This window comes from Rousettus aegyptiacus, unplaced genomic scaffold (assembly GCF_014176215.1).
Source record: "Rousettus aegyptiacus isolate mRouAeg1 unplaced genomic scaffold, mRouAeg1.p scaffold_m13_p_14, whole genome shotgun sequence".
In the NCBI taxonomy this organism is placed as follows: Eukaryota; Metazoa; Chordata; class Mammalia; order Chiroptera; family Pteropodidae; genus Rousettus; species Rousettus aegyptiacus.
In genome coordinates, this window is record NW_023416289.1 from 7,299,052 (window position 1) to 7,327,047 (window position 27,996).

General features: G+C 45.9%; 1 protein-coding gene across 2 annotated transcripts; it reads right to left on the reverse strand.

Moving 5' to 3' along the window:
• On the reverse strand, positions 1-27,945 carry AMFR (autocrine motility factor receptor). 2 transcript variants are annotated; one of them, XM_016124081.2, is made up of 14 exons: positions 27,500-27,945; positions 23,301-23,393; positions 19,315-19,479; positions 17,867-18,019; positions 14,884-14,924; positions 14,587-14,719; positions 12,978-13,111; positions 11,989-12,099; positions 11,213-11,403; positions 9,315-9,418; positions 5,059-5,193; positions 3,388-3,471; positions 2,202-2,386; positions 1-1,442 (listed from the first exon to the last, which is right to left on the reverse strand). In XM_016124081.2, the coding sequence occupies exons 1-14, from the start codon at positions 27,764-27,766 to the stop codon at positions 1,295-1,297; spliced, it is 1,944 nt and encodes a 647-aa protein (XP_015979567.2). In that variant the 5' UTR covers positions 27,767-27,945; the 3' UTR covers positions 1-1,294. The 2 variants fall into 2 exon arrangements, with proteins under 2 accessions (XP_015979567.2, XP_036087186.1); XM_036231293.1 differs by lacking the exon at positions 27,500-27,945 and adding an exon at positions 26,962-27,052.
• Between the last annotated feature and the right edge of the window lie 51 nt (positions 27,946-27,996).

Sequence of the window (27,996 nt, forward strand, 5' to 3'; positions counted from 1 at the left end):
TTTCAAGGTAAGGCTTTTGAAAGATTTATTGAAATAAATTATCTTGGCCTAAACATTTACTCGTCACTCTTTTTTCAATTACTTTTCAACATTCTAAAAACTTTCAGTTAGGTAAAATACATTTAACTTTGCCAATAATTTTAGATAATACTGGATTCTCCCCAAAAGGACTACCAAAAAACTATGCTTTCCAACATTTAAAAAAAATCCAATCGGACATTAAACTGAACTATGTAACCTATGATTGCGTGTTTCAAATCCTTAAAGTTAAATGTGTGAAGAATTTGAAAAGGGCCAGGACCTGGGTCAGCTCCAGGGCAGGTGGGCTCAACATCTCACCTTTCTACGTTTAATTAAACCAACAGGAACAAAGTTATGAAAATGAAGGGCTCCATGGGAAGAAAGACACAAAAGATAACTTTTGTTTCTTCAGTACAGCCCTCCAAAATTTCCTCTCCCATCCTGTAAGGCCCACATTTTCTCCAAGGACCAAACCCGCAGCCTTTGGCATTGCCTAATTTACTTGACCGAGGAATTCAAACCATAAACCAAAGCTTGCTGCTCAACCCTTTCAGAGCTGGCCTTCCCCATGTCCGGGGGGGGCTATGCAATGCAGAAAAGAGGACACACAGCGTAAACTGGTGAGATGCAGGAGCACCGGCATTAACGGAAATAAAGCCAGCTTTGATTAGGGCTCAGAAAGGAAGTTCTGAGTGTACTGGGACACCACGGGTCACCTGCTCGCACTTTACAGGTCTGGGTGCTCCAGGTATCAAACCACGTGCTGTTTTCCCAAGCTGCCCTGCAGCCCGTGCGTCCAGCCTTCTCGCCAACAGCAGTTTGACAGGAGCAGCTGTCCAGCGGCCTGGAGCCAGGCACCCGCGGTGCCTCTGCCTCTGCTCTCCCTGAACCCCCCACCCCCACACGCTTCCGCCAGATTTGGAGCTAAGACACCAGCATTTCTTGTGACTTATGTATAAAGCAGCAACCCAAGTTGCTGGTTTCGGGGTCTCTGGCTGCCCACTTCCTCGTGATCTTCTCCCAGCCCTAAGACCAGAAGTGTTCATGCCTAGAGTTAAAATGTGCAGTGTTTCTAAAGGGAAAAGAAACGTCACATAGAAAGTATTACAAAAAAGGATTAAATTTGTCAGCTGTCCAAACACTATTAAGACCACGTGCTTTATACAGCGGCAATGCAGTCAGGCCCACTTCTTCAAACAGCAGGCGGAACTGGGGACAGGCCTCTTCTGGTGGGCGCACTGCTCGGGAGGCGGCTGAGGACGGCCAGGAAGCGCTAGGAGGTCTGCTGCTTCTGAAGTCTCCGCTCGGCGGCCGCAGCCAGCATCCTTCGACGCAGGGTCACGGGGTCAGAGGTCGTGCCTTCTGAGGGTAGGCAGCTCTCTGAGGCTGAGTCATCTTCAGAACTTCTGTTCAAGAAACGCCTTGAACAAAAAGAACAAAGGATTTGCATGAGAGAGAGGGAAGCTCTGGAGCACACGCATACAGAAACAGGAAGTATCTGTTTATTTTTAATGCCCCGCTTCATAAAACTGTCACTCAGCCCTGAACAGAGGAGCAAACTCAGATGTTGAGTCCTTCCCTCTCCCGTGGGTGCCTCCACCCCAACACACACACACTTGTGCAAGTCCCCACTCACAAGCCCTGCCTGCCCGACACGATACTGGCCCTGTCCCCAGGAGTTTAAATAAAAAGCGCCAGCCCACCCTCAGGAACACTCCAGGCTCCAGCTGCAACTGACCAGTGACAAGTGTGGCCCACGGGTGTGCGGGCTGCAAGGTGAAGTGGCCGAGAGGGAGAGCCCGGGAGCCGGACGCCAGGGCAGTGCTAACCTCCGCAGGCCTGGTTCGCCAGCTTTACGTCTGTCAGGCGGGCAGAATCGCAGCGCTCCCTCTTAGAGGGGTCGAGAGAATGGGAATAACTAACAGACGGGGCTTAGAACGGTGGTGGCGTGAGTGTGCTGGCAAGCAGGCGTGGCTGAGGATGTCCACAGGAGACGGAGACGGCGCTGGCCGCGGGAAGGCACCAGTGGGCCTGGTTTAACCAGATCCTCTGGTTTTTCAAGAAAGGTATGAAATCTGAATTTTTAAGTGACCTGAAGTGGTTTTTCAACACTGGCATCTGTTTAAAAGACATGACAAGGGCCGTGTGGGGCGCCCGCCAGCTGGGGCAGCGGCACCTACTTGCGGGCTTGCTGCAGGAGGTCGTCCTTCCGCTGGACGAGCATGCGCTGTCTCTCGTCGGCAGACTTGGAGAAGCGGCTGCCCCGCGCCTCGAAGTCTTCCCCCTCGCTGGGCTCTGCCTCCACCTCGCTCAAGTCCAGCGCCTCCTCCAGCTGAGGACTGATGTCCAGAGGCAGATGCTCGGTCTGGACATCGAGGAAGCAAAGGGCCCCGTGAGCACAGGCTGTCCTCCTCAGCAGATTCCCCGCCTGGCCGGAGTGACCCAGCTGGTGCCGCCGTGTCCCAGACCCAGGGGAGGCCGGCTGCCAGGCGGGGACCACGGGCACACGTGCGATGGCAAAAACGGGCCCTGGCGGGGACCGGGCTGCGCACCACCAAGCACAGAAGCTGACCCACTAGACAGCGCTAGCAAATGAGCAGCACCGTGAACAACGCCGCGAGACTGCGCTCCTGGAAAGTGACAGTTAACTAACTGCTGGTTTGCATTCGGGCGCTTTTCTGTTTAACTCCACTACTTGCTCTAACATTTAAACAAGTCTTAACGCACTTACTGCATAAATTTTATGTCCTCACTGACTCGGAAAACGGGGTCAAGCAGATTAAAGGGCTAAATTCTAAGGATCTCTGTGTAACAGGATATTGAAATGGGATTCTTCTGGTTTTGGCTGAGGCCCCAAGGCCCAGACGAGGCTCGGAGCCCCCCATGCTTAGGCAGGTGCCTGACCACCGATGCTGGTGCTACCACGCACAGATCCAGGCCGGCCGACCTCAGCACGGCCACCGCCTCCAGGAAAGGACAAAGCTGAGGCAGACGAGGCTAAGGGAAAGGCCTATTTTTAGGAGTTCCTGATGGGCAGCACTTTTCTGTCACCACCCGGCCCTCCACCACCGCCACCTCCCCCTGACTTCAGTAAAGCAAGTAAGGGGACTTCAAGAGAAGGAGCATGAGCCGCTTCTCCTCTGGTCCTGAGGACAATCCCCATGGGGCGGACTGCAGGCCCCGGGTGGAATGCAGGACACGCCACGGGCACAGTTTGGTGTGCCGACATTAGACACTGAGGCTGGCATGGCACATGGCCCTCTTCCACACTCTGTCCTACGCGCGACGACCGTTGGAGGCGGGACTGAAGACCCCCACGGGACCACACCCCCCAAGCCCACACGCTGCCTCGTGTGAAGACCTTACCTGAGCAGAAGCTTCCCCGTCCTCCTGCTCGCCGTTCGGCCTTTCCACAGGACTGTTCAGTGAGGGCCGGACGCTCTCTGACCGCTGAAAGAGAAGCAGTACCAGTCAGCGGGAGCCGCGCCAAACCTACAGACAGGGACAGGGAACGCCCAGCAGGCAGAGGGAGCTGGCCCCCACGCGGCCCCAAAGGGCGATGCTACTGAGACTGAGGCCTAGACAAAGGCGGCCCAGGCGTCAGTCTGGGGGTCTCCACTGGCTCCGCACTTAGCTTCCCTTGCAGTAACTAGTACGTGCACAACAATGAGCAAATGACCGCGGCGGATGACACCGGTGCTTTGTGGAAAACCCCTGACACGATCATCTCCCGGGTCTTCTCTACATCCTACGAAGCAGGTGCTGCTGTCCTTCAATTTTTAGCCTGTCTGCGACCTTGGCCAAAGCTGCGGCCACGGTGGGCCTTGCCCTCATCCCTGTAGGTCTTGGTCCGCAGCACTGGCTGGCCAGTGTCTGCATTTCATTGCCTGAGGACTCACTCTGGGTGCACGAGGTACCTTTGCCCCCTAGAAGCAGCCCTCCACCAGCGATTTATGGGAACTATTAATAAACACCCCGCTGAGGGACAAGGCATTCTACGCCGGATCTCGGAGGCCCCCAGGGGGACCCAGCTCCAGTCGCCCCGACTGTAACCTGCTGGATAACAAAGCCTTTACTGGCCGCCTTGCCTTCTCCATCTTACAGCCCCATGGCTGCCAGTGTTTCTTGGAACGCTTCCCATGTGAATCCTTGTCTCAGGGTCTGCTGCTGGGGGAATCCACAGCCAACAGCAAGGTCTAGCAGGTCAGGGCTGGTGAGCCCTGGCTAATATCCAAGCTCACCTGACTCCAAAGTCCAGATATTCCCTCTTCAAAGAGCGTCAAGTTTTAGAGTTTTAATATATTTCTGTATGTTTTTATATGCTGAAGCTGCATAACTTCTTGGTAGGTGATTCCCTGGTCCTGCCAAAAAGTTTGTCTTTAAAATGTTAATACATCTAGTACCCATCACAGAGGTTACATGTGATGGGCAGGGAAACCTGACCTTTTAAAAAAAGTCAAAAGTGCAGCCTCACACAGCTATTATACCTAATGGAGGACCACGCCAACGTGCAAAGCCAACCAAGGACATGGGACACTCTCTCCTGGAGCTGGGGGTTGGCAAACTGCAGCCCGGGAGCCAGATTCTCCCGCCATCCATGACTCGTGCTGCACCGGAACACAGGTGTGTTCATTTACATATTGTCCACAGCTGCTTTTGTGCTCTGACAGCAGAGGTAAGACGTTAAAGCAGAGCCTGTTGGGCTTGGAAAGCTAAAGCATTTCTACCGGCCCTTTACAGAAAAAGGTGGCCAATCCTTGTCCAAAAGGAACCGATGCTATGACCTCCCGGACTGGCAGGGGGGCTGGTCTGCAGTGTGTGTCGGGGTAAACACTGACCCGAGGACACCTCTTCTTGTCTTAATCCGAGACTCTTTGGTGGGTCTGTTCTCGGTCAGAATTTGGAAAGCTGGGGAAATTACAAACACCCTTCACCAAATCATAAATAATATTCAGTTGTTAAAGTAACTAAACAAGTCTAGAGGACTAATTTTTGTGAAGGCGAGAACCATTTGCCATGCTTAAAGCCACAGTTCACCTGTGTGGGAAAAGGTACTTGAATCCGCCCTTCTAAAATGTTGTCCGTTGTTATTTCGACCGAGCGTGTCAGCTGGAGGTCCTGCAGCACGACGTGGTAAGGGACCTGGGGAAACATCTCTTGAATCTGATGAGCCTAGAGAGACACAAATGCAAAGGCCTCAGAAATGTTCACTCTCAGCAGTTCCTCGACGAGGTCGTGGTGTACGGCAGGCTCTGGGCACTGAACTTGGCATTCTGCCTCGAGAACAAGGGTGAGGGGCCACTTGTTTGCAGATCGCTAGCCAGCTACACTGCCTTTAATACTTTTCCAGGATGCCTAATAGATAACATGAGACACCAGCAATTTCACATAATAATATTTCAAATAATAAAAAAAAGAGCACAGAAACCCAGCTAGATCCCAAAACGGGCTCAACTAGAATATTCTAGTTTTTTAAAAAGACATATTTTAAAGCTTAGCATAACTCAAGTGAACACATGTTCTCTTTAAAGATATAATTTCGAAAAGAAACAAACTTCTGATACACATCACATGAATGAAGTTCAAACGCATTATGTTACATGAAAGAAGCCCCACTCTAAAGGCTATGCCTGAATAGTCCCATTTATATGACATTCTGGAACGGGCAAAATTACAGGAACAGCAAATGGCAAGCGGCTGCCAGAGGCAGGGGCACGGGGAGAGTCATCACGAAGGGCCCAGCGGAATGCGAGGGGAGGGGGAACGGAACTGCTCTGTATCTTGGTTCTGGCGGGGGTCGCACAACTATATGAATCTGACAAAACTCAGAGCTGGATCCTAAAAAGGGTGAACATATGTAAATTATACCTCAGTTTGGAAAAGACTATAAAGAATGTGAACTCCTAGCACTGCTCTGGGCTATCACTCCAAACGGGATGTCGGAGATGCCACGGAGCGCCCGAGGGGCAGGGGCGGGCACCGGGGGCGGGCGCAGGTCCTGGCACGCGGCCTCTGCTTTCAGCAGAGAAGCTCCGGAGTTTTCGCGTACGTCTATTCATTTTATAGAGCTCACGTTCCAGGTTTTATTTGTGGATAAGTCCCGATGAGCAAAAGAAAAAAGAAAGGAGAAAAAACCGAACTGCTTTAGCGGCACGGTAAAGTCTTCTGTTGGGGTGGTGGCTCCTAAGGAACGTGTCCCTGTCACGGGACAGCGAGGAGGAATGAGCCTCACTGTCAGCGCCCCCAGTGAGAAGACCAGGCTGGAACCCGCAAGGAGCTCTGCTCGGTCACAGTGAGGGTAGGGGAGGCTGGACGGGCGGCACACAGCAGGAGGACCTGGGGTCCCCTGGGTCCCGGGGCCCCCTTACTGCTTATATCAACGTGTGCCGACCGGTTTTTCCCAGGTCCATGAGAACCTCAACTATCAGTCTCTATTCTTAAACAGCTTCTCCTCATTTCCCAAATGAAAAAACGCCCAAGATTCATTTCACTAGACCAAAGCTTTTCTTCCAGAAAATCCAGTAAGTTAAATATTGGATCTTTATTTAACAAAAGGTATGGTTCTGGAGAATTAGCTGTGCTAAAAATAAGCGATCCCACTCCACCACAGAGCTGGAGGAAGACCACCAGGGCCTGCCTGAGAATTCCAAACACACCCGTTCCAAGAACACAGTCCTTAGTCCTCCGAGGGTCACGGGCCCATGAATTCTGACCCTTTTAAGGAGGCAGGTGAGGAGAGTCAGTCACCCGCAGAGCTTCAACGGCTGCCTGAGCCCTAGGTGCCCATGCGGAACCTGACAGGAGCCTCGGTCGCCACACTGGGCTACAGGCCACCGACGCCACCACGACGACTCTCACCCTGCAGGTGACCTGGCTGAGGGCTCCGCTGAGAAAGTGGGAGCCAGCGGGCGGGCGGGCCTTTTTTTCTTTATTGTGGTCAAAAACATAAAATTCACCATCTTAACCATTGTTTAGTGTGCAATAGTGTTAACTATTACACGTTCCTGTTCGACAGATCTCTAGATCTTTTTCATTTTGCAAAACTGAAACTCTATACACATTAAACAGTCCCCATTCACCCTACCCCGGCAGCCACCAGTCCACTTTCTGTGGGTAGGAGTCTGGCTAATCTACGTACTTCATGTAAGCGGAATCATGCAGTCTACTGTTGTTACTCGCTTATCTCACCTAGCATAACGTCCGCGAGGGGGTCCTGGGATCCCCTTATTGTAGCATGTGACAACACTTCCTCTTTTTGTAATGCCTGAATATTCCCTTGTATGTATATACCACATTTTTAACATTTTATTATCAGTTTCCAGTACACGGCATATTGGCTAGGCATTTCCATGTTTCATGAAATGACCCCCCCAGTTGCTCTCTCTCCTCTGGCTCTACACAGCCATCACATTACTGCTGACTTCATTCCCTACGCCGTGCTCCCCGCCCCCGTGATCGTCTATCAATTACTAATTTGTACTTCTTTAGCCCTTCACCTCTTCTCCCAGTCCCCCAGCTCCCTCCCCTCTGGCCGTCCCCAGAGTGTCCTCTGTATTTGTGGGTCTGTTTTCTATTAGTTTGTTCTTTTTGTTTCTTAGACTCTGCGTATTAAATGAAATCATATGGTATTTATCTTTCTCTGACTTATTTCCCTCAGCCTAATAACCTCTAGGTCCATCCATGCTGTTGCGAATGATAGGATTTCATTTTTTATGGCCGAGTAATATTCCACTGCATGTATGAACCATAATTGCTTTATCCAAATGTCTGCTGATGGACACCTAGGCCTCTCTCAGTCCACACCTCTCGCACCCACTCAGCGGCTTAACTAAAGACCAACACATCGGCTCTCGCTCCTCCACTTCCCTCACCCCCCGAGTCAGAACCGCGGCAAGTTGTCAGTCTGCCTCCCAAGACACCTGAAGCCTGCCCTGCTGTCCACCTTTACACACACGCCCTGGTCCAAGCCACCATTTTCTTTTGCCTGAACTACTGTGACAGCCTCCTAACTGGTCTCGCTGCCTCCATTTTTGCTCCTCGATAATTTGTTCTCCTCTCAAAAGCAAACTCATTCCTGTCAGTCCCCGGGGCGGGGGACCCCTGAATGGCCTTCTCACACTTTCATGATAAAATCTAAACTGTACTATGGCCTACATATCCCTGTACAACCTGGTTCTACAATCTCAACTCATGTCACAATCTCAGTCCCTGACTTGCTAGGCTCCAGCCACCATGACCTGTTTCCAGAATTTTCTCACCTCATGGCCTTTGTACCTGTTTCCGCTGCTTCCTTCCCCCAACGTGCCTCCTTCTCTTCCTGCATGTCTCAGTTTAACTATGTCCTCGGAGAGAACTCCCCTGCACATCTCCGCCAAGACAGCCTTTGCTCGCCCCAGCACGCGCCTCCCTGCCTTCCGAGCACCCGTCACCCTCAGCAATGACCTCATCTGTTTGTGTTTATTATCATCTCCCCAGCCAGAATTTCCACGTCTTGAGAACAGGGCACATGTCTACCTTGTTTACACGGCAGGTGCAGTGTGATCTGTCTACATTGCATAGCACTGTTAGGGCAACGGGCCTCCAGTACAACTTTGCTGAACAAACGCACTAAGGTTAACGGACGAATGAACAAATGACCAATGACCTTTGGAAGTCCTGGCCAGGATCACCCAGGTCAGCCAGAGGCCCCATTCAAGCAGGCCTAAGTTTATTATCACAATGAACACTAAATTTCAACAATGGCGAAACATGTTTCTCCAACACTATAAAATAAAAATGCACACCATATGACAAAGCTTAAGGAAAACACTTCGAAGAATCTTGAAGTATTTTAATAATATCCTTAAACCAACGGCATGCTCCAATATCTCAAAATACACGTACTTATTTATTTGGGGACAGGAGGGGCCAGGGGTCAAAAACACACAATCAGTAGCCTAACAGAAGTTTGCTAAAAAGGCACGCCATTCACTCCTGTCCACAATTCCCCCGATATATCTGACTACAATTAAGAGTCAAGATTGATCTAGATCACAACCGAGTGAACCCAGCAGTCCTCAGAAAAGGTTAGGTTATTTACCACACCAGTAAAACAAAAGCCGGTTTTCAAACCAGTTTCAAATTTAAAACACAGGACTTTAAATGATCCCAGTGAATAAATAAAATGCCCCCCAGAACCCTGCCATTCTGCCAGAGTGGAGTAGGACCAACGGGGTCACACACGCTGCACGTGCCTTCCCGTCCGGCCTTCCCCGCTGGTTACTAACTCACCTGAAGCAGGGAGCGAGCCTTACCATTGCATTAAGCTGGGAGTTGCTTGCCTGCGTGATGCCCAGAATGTTGGTGGTGTGCATCACTTCGACTGAAAAACTCGGCAGCCAACTTGCAATCCGGGACCCTAAAACAAATGAGAATCCAGCACAAGTTTTAGAGACCTCTTTCCCCATGTCCTCTCCTGTAGAGCTGGCCACTCAGCGATACCAGCTGGTATTCACTGAGGGCTTACCTTATGCCAGGCCTTTTGGACCAAGGGTTTCAGGTAGATTGGCTCACTTAATCCACATTAAAAGCCTACATGGTTCCATCTAGTATTAATTCTTACTTTACTCCTCTCAGAGATTTGACTCAAGCCCCCTTGGTCTTTGGTCCCCAAGGCACTCAGAAGTTAGGTAACAGGCCCAAGATCACACAATTTCATTATGATGCCAGGATATGAAGCCAGATAGTGAGGTTCCAGAACATGACCACTTGGCTCTCCTGCCTTCCAGGGGCCCTAGACACACACAGCTTCAGTCCACTCTCAGCCTAGGATGTAAGGAAGCTTTTCATGGCTCTAAAGCTACAGCAGATGAGTTTTTGCTCCTCTTTCACACTACACTTAAATACTATTCATTTAGAGATATGATTTTCAGGTAGTTTCTCAATAATACAACTTAAAGGCCTTGGTTGTTTGATTCAAAATTTGTTTCAAAGAGTTCTATGACAAGCTTGTGGACTGACTACTGGCGCCAGGAACTCTGCTGCTTCTGCTATTTTTCTAAGCGAAAGGGATCCTAAGAGATATGCCACCCAAGTATCGGCTGTAAAAGAACTTAGTATCGAGCCACACATTTCGGGGTAATTCTTTTTTCCTTCACAAAAAAGTACTGAGGCGTGAAATATTACAGGTTAAACGGTTGTCTCAAAGGTCTTGCCCCATACAATGTGCTTGTTAAAAAAATGACACACTTGTTGCATGTACTTACTAGGGAGAAATAAAGTTGACTTTTCTCTTTTGACCAAGTTTTTAGTGATAATTCATAAAATAATAGATTGTAGAGACAGGGCCCATGTCCAAGATCTGCTAGTATACTTCAGAAGTCCTGTCCGGCAGAGTCTTAACTAACAGCCACCAGAGCAGCCCCCTCCGAACCCCTCCACAGCCCCAGCGCAGCCGGCCACGTGGCCCTTATCGTATCTTCTGGGAGACCTGGCTCTACCCCCGCTGGTCCTTCCTGCCGGACTTTCCCAGTGCGCTGCCACTCCCACCAGGTTCCACCCCTGGAAACGTAAGTCGGAGACTTGAATGGCACTGCTCCTAACGGGATGCCAAGGATGCCTGTTTCACAGTAAGAAATGTGAGCTCATAGAATTTGGTTGTCCTGGTACTGATGAAATTCAACAACAGCTCAGTGGATATGAATTAAGGATGGTCAATCAGCCCCTGATATGGTGCCCATGGCCTTAGAATTTTTAAATGTGATTTTCATTCCAACTCCTCTCACCAATGCTGGGAGGCAGGATATTCGTATCTATGGGCATAAAAGCAGGGTTCCAACTCTGATTCTGCTTCTGACACTCACTGGAAAGGCTATGCAATGACCCTTCATCATACATGCTTGAGTATTAAATCAGTGCAACAAATTATTACCAACGGTTAACTAGTAAACCGATCAGGTGTATGCCTTTCAAGCATGGCTGATTCCATTTTACCACCTTCTTCTCCCTGCTCCTGGCCTCCATCCATTTTCACACAGAATCTAGCAAAACGCCTGGTATAGAATAACCAGTGCTATCGATACCCGCTCAACACTTCCAATTAAAACTACTATATTATATTAAACTAGTCTTACAGAGCAATTTATAATTAAAACAGCATGCCTTCAGGGTAGAAAACACCTTGGTATGGGTTTAGAGACTGAAACCGACTAACCATCAAAGTGGAAGAAGTGATTGTGTTGGTTCAAACGCGGTCTGCCTTCGGCTGCTGCCACAGGAACCAAATTCTCATCCAAGTTCTCTCCTTGATGGTCTTCCCTGACGCGATTATTGTCAGCAATATTAAGAGACATTCTGCATGTTGGACAAGAGGTGTCTTGTTCTAGCCAGGAACGAAGACAGGAGCTACCAAAAAAAATTAACCGTAGCATATTTTGTGAGAATCCACCAGAAGCACTCGGAATGTATCAAATGTGTTGAGATTTCATTTTCTATTTACCACCAGTGAGATTTAAATATTGGGAGACATCTGTTGACATTACCTCTTTGCCCTACTTCATTCTAATATAATTTCTAGTATGTTCTGAGTATTAACATAATTTCTAGTCTGTTTTGAGCATTACTTCGTTCACATATGCGGTCATCTACCATGCTCCTGGCCGTGACCCTTCCTCAATATGACTTTACCATGAGCCTCGCCATCTTCCTTTCCAACTCTGACGACCTGAAAATCCACATGGCTGAATCATCCAAAAATGCTGGCCTCTCATGCCCTTGAATCCTCCCCTCCCATCCTCTCACTCTATTTCAGCTACCAACTAACACTATCATAGCGCTGGCCTTCTCCTCAAAATTCTGCCGAGCCCCACGCCCGGTCTGAGGCAGTGATATCCCTCCTCTGCTAGGATTAGTCTTGAACCCAGGTACAAAAAGCATCCACATGCCCCAGACAAAACACCAGTCCCACGTGGCCCTGCGCGAAGCTCCTACTTGTGAAAAAGATGTCCACAGGGCAGTTTCCTCGCAGCCTGCATGGAGTCCCAGCAGATGGCACAGTCGTCGTTGTTGACAGCCAGCTCCTCTGGAGTTGCGACTGCAAACCTGTGAAGAACAAAACGCGCCCGGCAGGAATCAGTTCCACAAACACACACTGAGCACCACTTTATAGACTTCGCTTTTTTATCAGCAGCTACAGAAGAATTCAGTACATAGGAACTCTGTAAAAAAATTTCCAACCCTTAAAACATTACATCTGCTTTCTCTTCACAGCCCATCAAAGAGCAAGTGAGGAGCTTAAACACAGAAACTAATTTTGTCTTAACAACGGCTCCTGTTACTGATGACTTGAGGGAACATTTCTGGGCAAATCAGAGGAGTTGAGACCCCCAGAGAACCAAACAGTCCCCTTGGATACAAAAATGACATCCATTAATCTCACGCTTTTAGGCTTGATTTAGCCTCAGGTGGTCAAGTGAGTGCCTCCTTCAATGAGGTTGAGTGTGAGAGTGTGTGTGTGAGAGAGTGCGTGTGTGTGTGTGTAAACATGCACGTATATGGACTAAGTGGGACCCACTTTAATATAATAAATACGGCATATGCCCGAGGAAGCTTCCATTTAATAATAATGATGATTAAAATAATGGCACGAAGAGAAACACCTAATATTTACTGAGCACATACTACGCAGCCAGTACTAGGACGTTAGAAGCACACCACATGCATCCCTCCGCCGAATCCTCCCAACGGTCCAAGAAGGAGGTTCTACTGCCCTCCTGAGAGATGACGCAACCGGACCACGAATTACCTGAACACACAGCAACCAAGCGGGAGTTCACGCCCAGGCAAACTGGCTCCAGAACCTACACTCTTCATCATTCTGCTACCAGTTTACAAAAGCTAGTTCTTATACAGTCCAGGCCCGGCAGTATGAAACATCTAAACTGAGTGCACCTGGGCAATGACGACCTGTGCTCACTCACCTCGCTTCCATGTTCCCAACGACACGCAAGTAGTTCTTGTGCCGGCGGATTCGACGCTGGACCTCATGAAACAGGTAGCGCAGCTGCATGAAGATGACCAAGCTGGCCATGGACAACCAGATGTTGCCAAATAACTTAACGAGAGGGAAAGAGAATAAAACACGCAGTCAAAATGCACGTAAACTTGCTGGTGCCGACAGTGAGGTGGGAACGGCAGCTCTTAATTGCCGGCGAAGGGGCCTGGCACGCTCTTCCAGAAGCAAATGCATATTTATCTCACCACCCTAAACAACGTCCGTGCTCCCTGGCCTCGTCACGCCCTCACCAGCGACCTTTCCCGAGGAACTAATCGTAAATTAAAAAGCTTCATGCAAAAAGACGCCCGTCCACACAATTATGTATTTAAAAAAAAAAACAGAAAGTGAACAAAATGCCCAGTAGGGAAATAGGTTGTAAACTCATGTACATAATACTGTACACTCATTAATTATATTTATTATAAAATATAATTAAACATTAATATGTTTTATATATAACATTTTTGAAGATTACACTGGAAAGAATACTTCAGTGAAAAAAAGCAGGCTAAAAATACCTTAAGAAAACTGATATGTGATAAAAAAAAAAAGATTATGTACAGATGTGATTTTGCAAACAACTGAATACAATCTAAATAACCCATTATGGGGGTCGGTTAATTACATCATCATACATCTGTATGATGGAATTTTTATCTTGAGTGCATTAAAATTGTTTAGAAGAATTTTTACTAGCATAAGAAAATTTCATAATTAGCTAACAAAAACCCTAAACTATATGTCCAAAGTATTATCTCCATTTATGAATGTATGTGTTTGAAAACACAAAGAAGCAGTAAATACGACAAAATGTTAACAGTAATCTCTGGGATTTTGGTGGAGGGGGGGCTTTTTTCCTTATTTTTTTAACAAAAGTTATACATAGTCTTTTAAAGTATGTTTTCAAAGTTAAAAGAAGTAAACTTAGAAATGTGTTGTGTCTAAACCAGTAATTTTTAAATGCTACTTTAATAGGCTTATAATTTAAATAAACTGTCCATCAAATATGTTCTCGACATTATTAGATCACTGGAGTGCTAACCAATGAGGAGCTGTTTGACATTGTGATTTTGTGCACACCGAAATAAAATGAAGACAATGAAGTAGGAGGAATTAAATATGAAGACTTTGTTTTTAATCACAAAGAATAGAAAATTTATGAACCCATGAAGTAGCCAACACTGCAAGAATCGCCATTACCATCTATAAAGTAACTAAGTGCCAAACATTAGAAGCCACAGAAGCTATGGGGAGAGGAATCCCCTCAATTTCACGCCGAAAGAATGATCTATTCCCTTGGTTGGCAGAGTTAACTAGGTCACCCAAGAGAGTCAGCAAACTCCTCCTGAGCTGGGCACCAACCAAAGTGGCCCCAGGACACTGCTTTATGTCCGGCGGCAAAAGGGGGAGGGGCGCAGCTGCATCCATTTTTTTATGGTCTTGAAGCGGTTCATCCACAGATGTTTCATTCGTTAATGTACTGACCAGGGTTCCTGCTTCTGAAAAACGTGACTCCTTCTGCGGAAACTTACCAGCATGTGAATGTGGTGCATGAGGTCCAGGGAGAGGAGAGTGAGCTCCATGACAAAGTCTGTGTAGTAGACGTATGTGCCCTTCCCTTCCCACGTCCCTTCGTGGTTGAGGTCCCAAAGATGGATTACATATCTGTAGTGAATAGGGAAAAATCATCTTAATAATTTAATGTTACAAGTGAATTTGGTTTAAGCCTGATATAGGATAGTCATGTTTTTATATATTTTATACAGGTTATATCTTAAAATCAACTGTATGAGGAGACCTCAATCGCCTCCCTCCAAATGTCTACTCACCGTAAAATCACGTGAGCAGTCCTCACTGTCACAAGAAGAGACTGTAAAAGAAACAAGAGATTTTTTTCTTTGTAATAAAACTTAGGATTCCTCAGGCCAAAGTTACTTTTACAGAATGATAAAAGACAAATATTTTTCATTTCGATTTAAAAGCAGGTTGTTCGAGGGGTGTGGGGGTGTAGGGAAATTCGATGAAGGTGGCCCGAAGGTGCAAACTTCCACTTGTAAGATCTTAAGTCCTAGGAATATCACGTACCGCATGGTGACTAGAGTTGACACCGCTAGATGTATATATGAACATTGCTGAGAGAGTGGACCCTAAAGTTCTCATTACAAGGAAAAAACATTTTTCTTTTTTTCGTGACGATAAGAGATGATGGATGCTGATGAAACCTATCATGGTCATCACTTCGCAGCGTATGTCTATCAAGTCACTATGCTGCCGCTCACCTGAAACTTATACAGCGCTGTACGTCAATTACATCTCAATAAAACCAACAGAGAAAAAAGGCAAGTCGTTCAAGTTAACCATTTTATTTCATCTGCTTCTACTGTCCACGGAATAGTTTCGGGATCTAGAAACTCATCTTTTATTAAGTCCTTTTCTATTGATAGGTGACGATTACACCTGTCCGTCTCCTCGGGGGGCCACCTACCATCTGGAGGATCATTCTAGTAGTGTGACGATCGCGTCTATTTTATCCAGCACTCAGGCACCATACCTGATTACCAAAGAGGGTTTTCTGTAATACTAGGTGACCCTACACACAAAGTATAGTGTAGACACCATGACCCTGGATCCGAGTCCTGCTCTCTCCACGCAACGCTGTATGCGTTCTCTTTGCCCACACAGAAGAAACGAGAATGAAGGGACTCAAACACAAACTAAGGCCCTCATGGTATTTTACATTATGCAAATTGACATATTTTAAAAATTTGATTGTATAAGTTCCAAGTACAGAGTACATTGGTTAGGTTTTTATATAGTTTGTAAATGACCCCGCCTCCACCTAGCCATTACAGTAATGCCGACTGCGTTCCCTGTCACGCTCCCCACCCGCGTGACCTTCTATCAACTACTATTTCGTGCTTCTTTAATCCTTCGCCCACCCCTTTCTCCCAGCCACCCAACCCCCTCCCCTCTGGCCGTCACCAGGTTGTCCTCTATATTTTGTGTTTTTGATTAGTTTGGTTTTTTTTGTCCCTTAGATTCCACATATAAGTGAAATCACATATTTATCTTTCTCTGACTTATTTCACTCAGCATAATAACCTCTAGGTCCATCCACATTGTTGCAAATGGTAGAATTTCATTTTTTTAATGGCTGAGTAAAATGCCATCGCACATATGAACCATAACTTCTTTACCCAATCGTCTGTTGATGGGCGTTTAGGATGCTTCCATATCTTTGCTGCTGTAAATTGTGCAGCCATGAACATACGGGTGCATAGATCTTCACGAATTGTTTTGGTTTTCTTTGGATAAATACCCAGAAGTACAGCTGCTGAGTTAAAAGGTAGATCCATTTTTAATTTTTTTGGAGAATCCTTCAGACCATTTTCCTTAGTGGCTGTACCAATTCGCAGTCCCACTGATAGTGTATGAGAGTTCCCTTTTTATAGTAACTGATATTAAGAACATTTTCCTCTTAGTCTCCCAGAATAGAACTGTTAAAATTATTTATATTTGAGATTAGGAAACTCCCAGCTATAAACAGAAAATATTTTATCATACATAGAAAAGAAACACTATGAATATAAAAATGTAATTTAGCTCCAAATATCAAATTTATAACTTGATAATCAAGAATAAATAGCAATGAACTAAAATAAAGACATGTCCTACAGTGTGACTCAATAGGTACGCCTTGGTCCAAGGTTTGCCTAATGTCAGTCAAAAGTCAGAGAAGCAAAAAAGGAAAACAGTATCATTCAAATGGCGATTTATAATAAAATATATCTAAAACAAATAATTAACAGAAGTCAATTTAAACGAAGTTTTAAATGGCTTTTTTTCAAGAGGATATATAGTTTTATACTTTTCACATACAGAAAGTATTCAACTAGGACTGCAAATGTTTTTATTAAGTACTTAAATCTTCCTTTTCTAATTTTACTTACACTATTATACTCTGAAATAAATGCTATTAAGCAAAATAAATTTTAACCCTATTATAACAAATTGTTAATAGTTCAAACTTAGTGTTTCTGATATTAGCTAATTAGCTTCGATATATCTATTATTTCTCTTTTTTTCATTAATAATAGCAATTATGGGCAAGATTAAATTATTTTGTCTTCAGCCTGAGGCAAAAAAAGCAAATATAGTCACTGAGTATAAGGACATAAAGAAAATTTGACTTCTAATAAATAAATACTGGTATTTTCAGAAAGGTTTACAATTTTAAAATAAACATGAGTATCAAATTATTCTTTCAAAATACTATGGGTTACATATTATTCTAGAAAATCTTAACTCATGTTGTATCTAAAAAACCAATTACAGAGTACTTCTTATTAATCACCACCAATCACTGCTCTTCAGGGGAACATACTTCCTACTCGGCAATCACTGAACCTGGCTTGTGCCACTTGTGCCACTTTGGAGCCTTAAGTAAGTCCCTTGGCCCTCTATGCCTGCTTCCCCATTCAGGACCAGGAATGGTAAAATGAGGCAATGCAGGTAAGGTATTCTGAACAATTCCTAGCATACGGTAAGCACTATTTATTTAAATGATGGCGCAAGTATCACTTTTACTTAGGTTGTAGCAAGGATTACACGGAATAACACACACAAAAGCATTCAGTACCAGTGCCCAACACAAAACAAAGGACTTAACAAATGCTTGTTAAAAAAAAAAAAAAAAAAAAAGACCAAACATCCATCAGTCATTTCATGGGTGGAAGTCTATCGAGAATCCTCTAGCTTCCTTGAAAATACTCGGGAACGTAATCAGAGTGAAAGCTCGTGCGTGCGCCTTACCTCCGCGGCCATGAACGCCAGCGTGTGCACCCCGTGGGTGTAGCCTGTGACACAGCACACCACCGCCAGTCCACAGCAGGAAAGCAGCATGGCAATCAACAGAGACAGAACGCGGCCGTGGCTGCTCATCGGTGTGGTGGGAGAAAAAGAGAGCTGAAACACACGAAACAGGGGACGGAGTTCGTTCTCCTCCAGGGCAGTGCTCAGCCGCACTGAGCGGCCCGAGGTTAATCCCGACGGCTGCGCTGGGGGATCTGTGCTCAGCCGCACGGCCAAATGCAGAGCACAGAAAAGCGTCCCATTACCAGATGGCCAAAATTCACAGGAGTATGATCCGACATACAGAGATCTCTATCATTTAATTTACCAACTATAATAATATACATTATATTTTCATCTCACATTCTCAAGGATCCTCCTACCAGCGGGATTATAAGCCTCTAGAAGCAATTTTCCAAGGGTACATAACTCTCTCTCCTAACATCAGCAGGACTCAGGACACCACCACGTTCTGCTGTTTCTTCCTGGATCTTGCTCTGGCCCTGCTCCCCAAAATGCACCTGGAGTAACATTCCTAGTTTGTTTAGGGCTAGATCAACTGAAGCACAATCCAGGGCCAAATTTACTACTATGATGGTACGTTAACAGGATGCAACGAGGGCAACAGCTTGGAAAAGGCGGCTTGGAGCTGGAGCTTCCGAGCAGGAAGCTGTGGACGGCAAGCCTGCTGGGGAGGTCAGAAGCTCCCGCTCCTGACCCTGAATGGCGAAAGAGCTATAACGCTCTGAAACTGAGATTAACTCACACGGAGGTGTGCGGGCCATTCATCCACGAGGACTGGGTAAAGAAAGGAGCCAACAAGGCCCTGGAGTGGATTTCACTGAAGGGCAGACGGAGGTTTACCCAGGATCCACGCGATTAGTTCGGGAGCACTCATAAGTGAGGGTTCACCTGCACGGCTCTGACATGGAGCTGAGAGGCAGAGCTTGTGCCCATACGGAAAAGGACTCTCTCTCCAGGGCCGAAGGGGACCAAGGGAATAAATGCGGTTCTTGCCCGGGGTAGAAACAGAACAAACCATTCAGAAAGGAGATCCAGTGTAAGAGGGGAAGAAATGGAAGGAGGCTAGAACAGAAAACATCGGGAGGAGCCCAGCTTTTATTTAGCATATATATTGAGGTTTTCTTGTGTAGTGATTAAAATGGTCTGTGTAGGTGCACTGACCCCACGTGGGCTGTACTGTAATGCCCTATTGGGAGGGGGAGGAAACCTCCCTGGGAGACACTGACCCTGCATTCCTTGGCTGCTGCACAAAGTCCCTCAAGAAACAGGCAGTGAGTACCTGATCCAGGCTTCCCCAACATGCCTATTATGGCCCAATTGCACTGCCGAATTCAAACCTAGCAAAAGTGTGACGAAGCGAGCCAAGAGCTGGGCTAGAAACTCACATATTCAAACCGGTCCTTGCAGAGCTGAACCATGAGATGTAGAAACACGAGCCCAGCAAACCAGAGGCACCACATGACCACCTCTTCCACTGTCTGGACGTTCAGCACGCCAAAAATGAAAATGAACTTGTAGAAAATGAAATTCCAAAACTTGTCCTTCAGGTGCTAAAAAGAAAAATGTTTATAAAGGTGAGCACCATCAAACCCAACCCATTTGAGAAAAGTTAACATACCGAAAGCTGACTTCTATGGAGAAAATACTCTATACTCAGCTTTTTAACACTTGTCCATGAGAAAATAGAAGGCAAAGACGAAAATAAGCTCTCTGAAGAACAGAGGTAAGACACCTAGAAAGTAATTTATGTACTCTGGATTATGATCCTCAGTCAGTTATGGAATTCAAGCCATTGAAAGGGAGTGATATTAGTCTAGTACTTGATGTATTAAATAATATATATACTTCCAACACAAAATGAAAAGAATAGTGAGGGCTAAAACTATCATTTTTAATATGGAGACTCTCTGGATTCTTAAAAATAGAGATTCGACTTTTTTACAACTTTCAGATTAAAAAATAACATGCTCCTTTTTCAGCCCATAATCAATAATGTATGTAAAAGTATAAAGAACTGTAATACAAAAATGATGTCTTAACATTCTTATGGATTTTTCTTGTCTTCTTCCTATGTGCAAAACGTCAATTTTTGTACACTGCTTTATTTCCCTTATCACATTGTAAGAACCTTACTAATATCAGTGAATATTCTCTGAATACACCAGTTTCATGGTTACAGAAGGACGCCGAAACTTTTTAATTTTTCACCGTCAGAAAATGTTGCAATGTCTTGTATGAGTATTTCTTCAGCATTATCTATCCATCCAAGGTTACGAATGTTTTTATGGTTACACCTGATATCCAGAGGTGTACAGACGCCCACTCCCACAAGCAGTGTGGACCTACTTCACTGCACTCTTCCCTACATTGAGGACTTCCAAGTTTAAAAATCTTTACTATACTAAAAAAAAGGGCAATGACGGACAGCTAGCCGACAGATGGGAAAATATGCCACCAAGCCGTCTATGGGAGTGCTGGGACTGAGGGAAGAAGATAAGGATAAGAACGTGACTTCTAAATAGTACACTTTTACATAGTTTTGAACCATGATGTTTTACAAATTCAAAAAATTGTAACAGAAAAGCAAAATTAAATAAAAACTGAAATACTTGAACCGCGATGTGTAACAAATTGGTACGTGACTAAGAGTAAGAGTTATTTTGAGAACTCACACGCTGTCCTCTGTACATGCTCTGTATGGTGAATAAAACGAGCCAGGACCAGGAATCCCTGGCAAAGGCCTGTGTCCGGATCTGGGCCACGGCAAGCGCAGGTGAACCTAGCACACTGCGTGCCTGGCTTTGACGCTCTGCTCCACCAGCTACTTGCTGTGTGACTTTGGCCAAGCCGCTTAACATCCCCATGCTTTGGTTTCCCCGTACATAAAGTGGATCTTTTATTTTTATTCATTCGTTTTTAGTGACATAGGTTAACGAAACCCAGTTTCAGGTGTACGATTTAACAGTAAGGCATATATATATGTCATTCTGTTTTCCCCTCCCAGTGTTAGATTTCTTTCTGACACCTTTACTTGACCCCTTTTACCCCATCTCCCTCCCCACTCCTCTCCCATTCCCTATGCGCTGGTAACCACTAGTCAATTGTCCATGCCCATGAGTCTCTGTCCTGTTTGTTACTTTTAGGTTTATATCCCATGTGTAAGTGATATTATGTGGTTTTTGACTTTTTCTGCCTGCCTTATTTTGCCTGGCATGATTATTTCAAGGTTCATCCATGTTGTCGCAAATGGCAGTCTTTCATCTCTTCTTACGGCTGAGTAATATTCCACTGTACATATGTACCACAGCTGCTTTATCCAATCATCTATCGTAGGACACTTCGGTTGCTTCCATGTCCTGGTCACCATGAATGATGCTGCTATGAACATCGGTGTGCAAACATATTTTCAGATGTGGGTTTTCGAGTCTTTGGGGTAAATACCCAGTGAAGGGACTGCTGGATCATATTGTAGATCACTTCTTAGTTTTTTGAGGAAACTCCACACTGTTTTCCACAGTGGCTGTACCAATTTGCAGTTAAAATGGGCCTTTTAACAACTTTTATCTCACGCAATTGGTGGGGAAACGAATAAGGTAACATACGTACAGCGCTTAAACAAGTGTCACAGTAGGCATTAAGTGCTAAAAAAAATTCCTTGTTCTAAACCTCCACTTAACAGTTTACTATTTACCCAGTTTTAGGTAGTCAACGTCTTTGCCTCTGGCGTCACTCTATTCTTGAACTCTAAGCACCCACAGAGCGAACCCATGTCAATTCTGTTGAGTCCTAACTCAAATGGTGCTTAATAAATGCTACTGGATGACATCAGTCAAAAAATGAGTCATCACAGAACAGCATGAAAACTGTGCCCTATACTGAAAAATCTGAAAGTAACAAAAATACCCATTATGATTACTTGCAGGTATTATAAAAATCTCTGTGATGCTCCAAGATTGTTTTCTGTAAATTTCAAACTGATATTTAACATTAAAAAAAAAAAAAAAAGCCATATCTAAGGCCCACTGGTGCCAGCTCAATCCATCGGCAACGAGATGGCTGGTCTGGCCTGACCAATTTCTGACCCACAGATCAAAAGTTTTTCTTGAAGAAGAAAAAAAAGCATCAGAAAGAGCTTGTGTATCCTACCAAAAAAAGTCTATATTCTAGTGATCTCATCTGGGAGACCTCTGGAGTTGATATTTTGGAGAAAGTGATGATACTAATGAAAAGTTTCTGGGCAAACACAGTCCTGCTCATAACAGCATCCAAGAGTTCAACTACACAGCAGCCACATTTCCGTTCTAAACTAAGACTTCAGTTGACTTGAGACCAGGAGATTCGAGTTGAAAAGGGTAAGGAATAAAGCCGCTGTACTTCTAATGTAATTGGTTCCTGTGTCTTATCATTGGGGGAGGACAAAGTAAAATACAGTTTTGTTTGTATTTTGCTGTTTTAAAGGCCAGTTCTAAATTCTTATTGAAAAACAAAAAACAAAAAAGCCATTCTATACTCTTATCCACTAAAATCCTTGGGCAACTCCCAATCTGTCGATCTGTGCAATACGGTGCAATACGTGTATGGCATAATTCTTTATCGAAATCTTGTCCTGCTCACAGACACGTTCTGAGAATAATGTTCAACCAGACTATCTCAGCTGAAACAAGAGCGAGGCACTAACTTTCTACTTGTAGAGGAAATCCTAATTTACTTTTCCAAAGGAAAAAATTAAAATCTCTCCGTAAATTCCTTTCGAAAAGAATCCATATTCTAAAGAATGCTATGTATGATTATTCAAACTGAAACAAATCTATGCTTTTTAAAAAACTATATTCATAACAATCGTGAGGGAAACAGCTATTAAGAACAATACCAGGGGCAGTGAACACACGATGAAATGTGTATGCACCTGACTGTTGAATTGCACACCTGAAACTCACTGGATTTCGTTAACCAGGGTCGCCGCAATAAAAATAAATTTAAAAAAAAAAAAACAAAAACAAAAAACAACATTGGGACAATGTGGCTACATTGAATACGAAACTGCGGATTACATCAAGTACTTTATCAACGCTGAATTTCCTGATTTTGATCATTGTGCCATGGTTATGCAAGACAATGTCCTTGTTCTTAGAAAATACTGAAGTATTTGGAGGTGAAGGGTTATGATGTTCACAACTCACTCCCAAATATTAGGAAAAAATAAGGCAAATGTTAAAGCAAATGAGACAAAGTGTCGTCTGTGAATCTGCAAAAAGTTCTTCACGGCATTTGCGAAACTTTTCTGGAAGCTTGAAATTATATCAACTACAAAAATTTTTTTAAAAAATTGTGGTTGCAAGAACCCACCCTGCTGCCTGGACTTTGGACTTACCTGTCTCTCGCTCACTCGAAGAGGGCCAAACACAATACATTGGATTAGCTTAGCCACCAACATCAAAACACAGCAAGCAGTATTTACTAGAACCTGTACACAAATCAAGGAAAGAAAGTTTATTTCCTCCTGTTGAAAAACAAAAGCAGCTCTAAAAATTTTCTATTAGGAATCCAGCCATCATTGCTAATGATTGGGCCTTCCCAGGCCTCTAGCAGTACGAGATAAGTACTGTGTAGGGGTGCACGTTTATAAGGTGGCATGGGCAGGGACAAGGAGTGGGGAGAAGAGGCACCTGTTAATCCACCGAGCCCTGTCCCAGTGTGTAGCCTCCGGCAGCCCACATTCCCCCTTAGTCTGAACTGAACTGTGTGTAAACTATGCACTGTGTGTGCAACTGTATGTACATTATAAACAGTAGATAACTCCTAGGTACCTCATTTCCTACGTTAAGATTTTGATAGCCTTGAAGAACACAGTAAAATCCAGCACCAAATATCCTGCCCTGCCCTGTCGAACGAACAAGAGGTGGGAAGAGGAAGGTGGATGGTCACAAAAGTCACAAGAACATGAAGAATTGAGAACCGAAATAGTCATGTACTTTCAAATGTACTGCAATGGGACAAGCTGCCAACCAAAGGTACCCTGTTCTTGGCTCTGGCCTTAAAGTAAAGGTTCTAGGACATTTGAGGGGACTGGAATTGAGAAACCAGGAAGAAGAAAGAAGAAAACTGGCAGGAAGGGCTGAGGACGGAAGGCAACCGTGAGATACTGATGCGAAACCAAGGCCTTCTAGAACAGGAGGAAGGGCACTGTTTGTTTTGCTTTACCAATGAAGAGATGGATAACCTTACACCTAAATAAACCTAATGCTTACAAAATGAAGAGTGGGCTGCCCTAACTATGAGGCTCAGATGATTTTTAAAACAGCAAGGACAGTAAAGATGACTTCTATTGAGAGCAAATGACAGCGAACACCAACTCAATGTAATGGCTGCTTTGGTTTTGATTCACTGAGTTTACAGGAAAGTGGCCATAGTCCTCTTCCCAGGTCAGTATCCCTTCTACTTTTAAAATAAGTGAGTAATATTTGGGGGGCGGGGGGAAGGAAGGACACAGGAGAAGAGGAGCAGGATCTCTAAGAGAGCATCTTAAGGGAGCAAGCTCCCTGGGACCTCTTCAGGCCTCCCTCAGTCTCTCATGCCATCTGATTCATTAGAAAAAGATTAAATTTTGTTTAGTTCTGTGCTGCCTGTCTAATGGGGCAAGGAAGTGTGTGACATATTTTTAAAGAAATAAAAATAATTCTGCTGAAAAAAAGTGTTCTGGTAATTAAATAACCAGGAAAATATCCCAAATCAGTTGTCCAAAATATCCAATATCCCTAATTTATTATTATTCCCTGTGCAACAGCCCTGTTCAAAACGTTCCATCAAATGGCTTAGGATCCTAATTTTTAAGATGAAATAGATGTTTAAAAGGCTCATCATCTCCATTGTGCTCTGAACCAGTCAACTGAGCACAACTGAACCTCAGTCCAGTTCATTAAGAAAAAAATTTTAAGACCCCCCCCCCAAAAAAAAACACCTCAACTTCAACTCCTCAGGCTATATTCCCCAGCTGAATAGGATTTTCAAAATCACCCAAACATCCCCAGCCTAATTAAAACATACTTTTAAAAAAGATTCTTCCTGTTTTTGCACATAGGCATATGAAATAAAGAAATTCAACACATTTAGCACCTACTAGTTGAAGGTATGTGGAGGTTGAGAAACGAGGGCGCTCTGGAGCCTGTATTCAAAGGCTTTTAGAATCCACAAGACACAGAACACGGTAAGCATCTAAGAGACCATGCCAAGCTGCTGTGAGAGCCAAGAAGGAAAATCAAACTTAGGGTTGCTTAATCCTCTCTATCCAAAACAGCATCCTTGAACATCTTGGGGTGCAAAACAAAAAGTAAAGTATTACTTTGTATTTCCTAGAAAATTGTATTCAAAATTCAAAAATGAGGTGTGAACATTTCGTATCTTTGATTTACCAAAACAAAAAACAAACAAAAAACCCTCCTGATGCCATCGGATCTGTATTAATCTACATTGTGTTCTACAAAGGTAAGTTTCAGAGAGTCCAATAAGCCAAACAATAACAGGATTTTCAAACGGGCAGAAAGATCAGTTTTTGTTTTGTCTTGCCCAGTCTTTAAAAAATGGAATCTGAACATCTTTGGACAGGGCGCAAAAAAGAATCCATTTTGACAAAGGCCTCACCATCTATTCACTCAATAATGCAGTCGGGCCACAAGTAAGTCTCTGAGAGTGTGGCTCATACTCAGCTGCTGAAACTGAAATTATGTAATGGAGAAGGAAAACTTACAGTGCACACATGGAGGGTCTCAGAAACCAAGGAAGGCCAAGATGAAAGTGTAAAACCACTGAGGGAAGATGGGGGCGGGGGGGAGGGGAGGAAGTACAGAAAATCAACTGAAAGAGGGGGAAAAATCATCAAAAGATAAGAAGACATGATAAACTGGCATCAGGCAAGACATCGAAGTGAAAATACTGAGAAGAAAAGGAAATTTTCTTAAAAGTAATAATTTTCATAGAAAAAAAACAACAGGCTTTACGTTTATTTTGTAGAGGTGTTAACCTTGAAACCTGAACACAGGGTTTAAAAGAAAAAAAACAACTCCTAGGGGGGAAAAAATCACTAAACAATACTAATAGTTATATAAATATCATTGTGGTTCCTTCTCAAAGGCTCATGTATATCCTACACTTAAAAAACATATCAGTATTACATTACATCTTAATTTGGGAAAAGCATTCTTCATATCACCTTGAATTGTTTACCTGCTAACTCAAATGCAAAAACAGATTTGAAATTAAATACGAGAAGGGAGTGGAGTTCTCATCTCCTCACCCCCACCCCCACCCCACCCCGAAGAATGGAACTTCCCCCTCCACTGCCTTCTACTAATCTCTCTACCAGACGGACCTGGAGACTTAATCCACAGCCCAGAGTTCACAAATCCCACTGCTTCCTGATGAAGCACAGCGGGATTAATTATAACAAATGAGTTTCGTATCATTCTATACATTTGGAGTGTTAATCTCAAGTCATTTACAGCCTACTCTCAACCCGAATTTGCAGGAGGAGACAAGACTCAAGGCAGTAAACCCAAGAGACAGACTTAAAACCAGGAGCAACTTTTCTGATCACTTAGGGGTTTACATAAGAGGCATTCAAGGCCAAAGACGAAGCAAAGTTCTTTAGCCCAAATAACCGTTGATCTGCGCAGCCTGAAATTAACTCTTCCAATAAGCGAAACCAGTATGTACACCTCGTAAATGGGGTGCTTATCTCGCAATGGCAGAATGGAAACCTTGTTTTAAAATGGATCACTAAAAGAAGAAATCCCGAGTTAAAATTTAGACCCGCCCCTTGACTCCCATATGTTTTGCTGTATTCCTTCAGACATCAAAGAAAACCGTTGTGAATCGGGTAAAAACCAACAGCAAAGGAAGCAAGGTTTGTATGTTTGACCCAAAGAGGACGATCACATACTAAATAGAGAAAAAAAAAAAAGTGTGGGTGACGGCCTCTCTCCGAACAAGAATGTCCAAACACACCCAAATCCCCCCAATTCTCCCGCACGCGACACCTGAATTCGGCCTCGGTCCTCGCCTCTTCTTTGAACCCCGCTCACAACGCTCGCGGGGGCCTGACCCGCTCAACTTCCCCCCACGATTTAATAAAGGAGCCGGGGAACCCACCCTCCTGGGAACCTGCCCTTCGAGGTCTTCCAGGGCCCTTCCCCGAGGTCTCGCAGGAACCCCGACTCCGCTCCCACCTTTCGCTAGCCGCCCCCCCCCGCCCGCCGGGTTCCCTCCTTCTCCCCGGGGCCCCGCCGCGTCCCCGCAGCGCCCCGACCCCGTCCGCGAGGCCCGTCCGCTAGCCCTGGGCGTCGGCGCCCGCCAGGGCCGCCCCTCCGCACGACCCGCTGCCCCCCCGGTCCGCGCCGGCCGCGTGCTCGCGGGCGGGGCCCCGCCCCCACCGCCGCCCGGCTCTCGGCGGTCCGGGGGGGGGGAGGGGACCCTCGCCCCGGCCACGCCCCCCGAGGATAATGGGTGACATGGCGGCCCCCGCCCCCGCCCGGCCCCCCGCGCCCCGCCGCCGCGGCCCGGGGCGGCCTCGCTCACCCACACGAACAGGCTGTCCGCCAGCAGATACTGGGCCACGTCGCGGGCGCCGGGCCCCGCGGCGCCGGGCCGGCCGACCGCGGCCGCGTCCGGCTGCACCGGGGCCGTTATCGGCTCGGGCTCGCCGGGCCCGGCCGCGGCCGCGGCCTCGGGCTGACTGAGGGCGCGGTAGGCGCTGACGATGGTGCCCAGCAGGGCCAGGCCGCTGAGGCCCGTGTAGGTGCGCAGGCTGGGCCAGGGGAAGCGCTCGAGGAAGAGCAGCGGCATGGCGGCAGCGGCGGCCTCCAGCCGCCAGGCCTCCCCGCGCTGCGGCCGGGCCCCTGCGGCGGGCTCGCGAACGGCGCCCACGGTCCCTGGCGTCGCCGCCGCCGCCGCCGCCGCGCCGGGCCGGGCCGGGCCGTTCCTGGCCGCTCGCGCTGCTCCCGCTGCTGCCCCTGCCGGCGCGGAAGAGCCTCGGCGCTCTCGGGGCGGGCCGCCGCCTCCAGCAGGGTGCGGGC